This window comes from Corylus avellana, chromosome ca4 (assembly GCF_901000735.1).
Source record: "Corylus avellana chromosome ca4, CavTom2PMs-1.0".
Taxonomy (NCBI): Eukaryota; Viridiplantae; Streptophyta; class Magnoliopsida; order Fagales; family Betulaceae; genus Corylus; species Corylus avellana.
The window spans coordinates 3,650,439-3,654,733 of record NC_081544.1 but is presented as its reverse complement, the minus strand read 5'-3'; the positions used below and the strand labels follow the sequence as shown (position 1 = coordinate 3,654,733).

Below are 4,295 nucleotides of genomic sequence, written 5' to 3'. Positions count from 1 at the left end.
AAATATGAAAATATATAATGATTATTCATCCAATTATATATAAATATAATGATGATTGAATTTTTAAATTACAAAAAGCCGACAAGATAAAATATTCCTCTCTGCTAATCCACGCGCCTCATCGGGTGGGCGGTGTACTTGGGCAACGGACCAATAGCGTTGGATCTTTTACGAAAAAAATGAGTCTGCTATTGGTGAGGTTCACTTACGCGCTGGGATGAGGCTGGTTGTGGTTAATTACTGAAGACAAAGGGGGAAGTTGGGAAGTGTATAAACGACGTTGTTTCGCACTACTCAATTAAATGAGATACTGTCCATCTCCTGAGGTGTCGCGGTTGCCAGGTTGTCTCATGGGGGGGGGTGGGCGCTTCCGACATTTTGACCAAGCTGTGAGGGTATTATTGGTTTTCTAAAATAACAATCCAAGATGAGTTGGATACAAGATTATGACGTTTCTCTTATTCTTGCAGACTTATCTTAAAACTCCCTCAAGTTTGAGTGGAGCTTCAACATTTAGGGTATGGCGGCATTTGGTACATTATTGGAACGATGATTACTCGAAAATATAAATAAGAGATATGTTATAATGCAATAAAAAGATAATTTTTAGCTTATAAAAGTCTTAAATAACAAGAGACCATAGGTTTATCAGTGAGTGAGACCACAACTGAAAAGGGATTCTCCCCATTTCAAATGAAATTGAGATGAGCCATTTAGGCTAAATGGTGGAACATAGTTGACAAAAATATCTACATTTTTTAAGAAAAATGACAACTATGTCCTATCATTTAGCCTAAATGGCTCTTCTCCATTTCAAATGAAATGGAAATGATCCCTTTTCACAGCAACTATGAATGGAGCATATGGCATCTTGTTACCTAGAACTTTTATGGGCTAAAAATAGTCTTTTTATTGTATTATATCATTTCTCTATAAATAATTAGAAAAATAAGAAATTAAAATTGAATAACTAATCATATTTATTCGATTGGTGGAAATATAAGAATGACCATTTTTTTTAATTAAAATAGAATTGGAGTTTTGCAATTTTTTTTTAAAAAAATATCCTTGCACAAAATAATACAAAATTAGCACCACCCTATTTTCTGGTTAGTGCCACCCTCAAACACCACGTTGGTGTGGTCGTGGCCACCCTCGATGGGTTTGGGGTTGGTCATCGAAGATTTGGTTCATGCGAGACCTTTTAAAGAAAAATAACTATTTGTCATTTTGGCGGAGGAATAGCTATTAATCTTGTGAAATAGTTATTTTCACTCGTCATTTTGGCATATAGTTGTTATTCTGACTAACAATGACGCAACCAAATAACAAAATAGTTATTCCATAAAAATAATTATTTCATTCTTACAGCTATTTCTCATAAGCAATCCCCATGCCCTATGCCTTGAATTAGACTTAAAGTCACATTTATTTAAAAATGGGTTTTTTAATTTTGCTTGCCCATATTTGTCTCCTTTTACTCCCTTCACGTAGGCCCATTTGGTTGTATAGGTTGCCTTTGACTTAAGGTATATATCTTGTTTTTGAGGGATTGCTTATAAAGATGATATAAATGACTCCTTAAAGTGTATATATAATTAATATATTATAAGAAATTTAAATTGTTCTAGTTAATTAATGTTATATAATAAATAAAAAAAGATGAAGAAAACAACGAAATTTCTAGCTAGTTTTGTTTCCATGCAAGAAGAAAGGAAACTCCATGAGACCACAAGTACTGACAAGGTGTGAAATCATTGGACCCGCACGCCCTTAATTATCGCCATGACAAAAAGAGGAACGAGCTACGAAGCATCCTCGAAGCACCGTCAATGTTTTGTGATGATCATCAGCAAAAATCCAACCTATTTTAACTCATATATATCTTTATATAGCTTTCACTCTCACTGAGTCACTGTTCCTCTACTTCTTCAACCAAACAAAAAAACAATTCCCACGCACGTCTTTGGTTTCTCTTCCTACGTTGTAGTTTTAAGAAAGTTGTTTGATTTTCTGTGTGTTTTTGGTTCTTTTGTTTTGTTTATAGCAGGGTGATGGCTATCTTGCTGGAGATTTTCGACGGGCTGCGGCTTTGTGTGACGACTCTTTGGGATCTGCAGGAAATGAGATACGCGGCAATCTTTGATGATGTAAGTTCTGTTGGGTTGGCCATTATCATGGCAGCTGTATCCTGCTTCATTGCTGCGAGGAGACGATAATGATGATTTGAAGCTTTTGCTCATCATGTGTATGCATTTGACTTCAACAATTTGTATACATTTTGTTTTTATCGTCGAAATTCATGGTTTCTGATGAACAATGATATATGCTTAATCTGTTGTTTCTGCCATTGTTAATATCGTTAGTTCTAGAACTTCTTTATGAGTACATTTTCGTGTTTTAGTACTTGGTTGAAGAGGTAGGAGAGCTCAAAGGTTGTTGTCAACTTTTTGACGACAATGCCATATATCCTCAGCTCCCAATTTTGTTGTCAAATGTAAGAGAGTTTTTTTTTTTTTTTTTTAGATTTATACCCACGGAACTTTCTCACATTTGTTGTTCGAACGTGGACATATTCAAACAATCATAACGCATCGAAAATACTAAAAGAAGGGAATGCAAAATATAAGGCTGTTTGCAAATGATCAGGTGTTGAAAAAACAAAACAAAACAAAAGACGACATATAATAAACCCACGTTAAGGCGTTAAGATATATTAAAATTTACCGACACATAAGGCCGTCGCGGTAAATAGTTAGAAGAACGACGTTAAAATAGTGACATTCATTTATCGACATGTATAAAATGCTAGAGAATTTTAAACATATTGGTTTTTTTATAAACCCCAACATCTTCTAAATATATAGGCGCAGATAATTTTTTTGGAAAAAAAAAAAAAGAAGAAGGTGTTTTTGTCTACATCTAGCTTAATTTGCTCAGTACATCCATGCAAACACAAAATCCACAATCAATATAGCTCAAATTAACTAGAAAATAATGCTTTTACTCAAAAAAAAAAAAAAACAAAAGCCAGAACGTAATGCATGGTATATATCTATACAAGAAAATAATAATGCACAAGGGTAGTAAAACAATAGTACTCTCTAAATGGATTACAAGATAATATTGTAGAATTTTGCTTTGAATTAATTACATCTTTTATTCCATAGTTAAACATTCATTAGTCGATCTCTAGCTAGAGCTAAACATTCCTATGTTTAGAGAGATGAAAAAAGATTGTTTGGATGAAAATAAATTAATTAATTGAAATTATTTTCAGAACAATATCTAAGGATCTTGTCACGAGAGCTAGTTGTACTAAAGTTAAAGGAATTTGTTGTTAAATTACTCACGTGTGGGTTCACAAGTGGGCTTAAACTCCTTTTTGATAGGTGAGATCTAACTCGTTGAATATTTAATTTTAATAGGGTGAATTGATGGAGTCAAGATTCGATTCCAAGACTTTTGGCTCTGAGACCATGTTAAATTACTAGTTATCTCAAAAGTTTAAGCTGATAGAAAGAGGTAAATTTAATTACTTAATCATTAATTAGTTTAACATTCGTTAATTTATTAATTAATGGGGATATAAAACTCAGGCATGGATTTGAACATTAATGGTTGGTTGTGGAATATCTTTTGTCACCCTAAAACTTAGAGAGGTGGAGGAGTTGGCTTCTGGGTGTTGTACAGTTACATTGTAGTCTCCATGAAAGAGCAAAGCATTGACGAATCCTCTGTCATCTGCTGTGACTTCCAGGGTCCCAGATTCCCACTCACCAAGCAGCTTATCCACAACATCTCCAGCTGGAGTATTTTTCCAGTTTGTATCTGCAAGGGGCATATCCTTGAAACCACCTATTTCTGGGCCTGCAAACATGATGATCCCTTCAACAGCAGGGTGAGAATAACCCTCCCTTAGTATTTCCTCCAAGTTCTCAGCCTGTCCACAACCAGCTGCATTTGTCAGCAATAATGATCATGCATTTTACTCACCATATATACCATAAGAATTAAATTTGTTGGTTTGAAACCAAATTATTTAGTACATAATAATAATAATTATTATTATAACTTGTTAGAACAGTTTCCTTACGCCAAATACTTGACCAAATTGTAGAAAAAATGTAAGCAATTGAACCTACCAGGAATTGCAGAGGTGAAATGATAGAAATGACCTAAAATACACTTTTAAAAGGCTTTTGAGAGGATCGAAATCCTCTCCAGTCCAAATAAACTAGAGGAGAACTGATTCTCTTTAGCATATAAGTAGAATTGTCCAAAAAAAAAAAAAA

At 34.0% G+C, this 4,295-nt stretch overlaps 1 protein-coding gene across 1 annotated transcript in view; it reads right to left on the bottom strand.

Annotated features, from left to right (window-relative positions):
• Nucleotides 1–3,587: 3,587 nt before the first annotated feature.
• LOC132179357 (endo-1,4-beta-xylanase 5-like) overlaps nucleotides 3,588–4,295 on the bottom strand; it is a 12,033-nt gene continuing 11,325 nt past the window's right edge. The window contains exon 7 of the mRNA XM_059592060.1: nucleotides 3,588–3,943. Coding sequence (XP_059448043.1) covers nucleotides 3,596–3,943 — 348 coding nt within the window. The 3' untranslated portion in view covers nucleotides 3,588–3,595. The remainder of the gene's footprint in view (nucleotides 3,944–4,295) is intronic.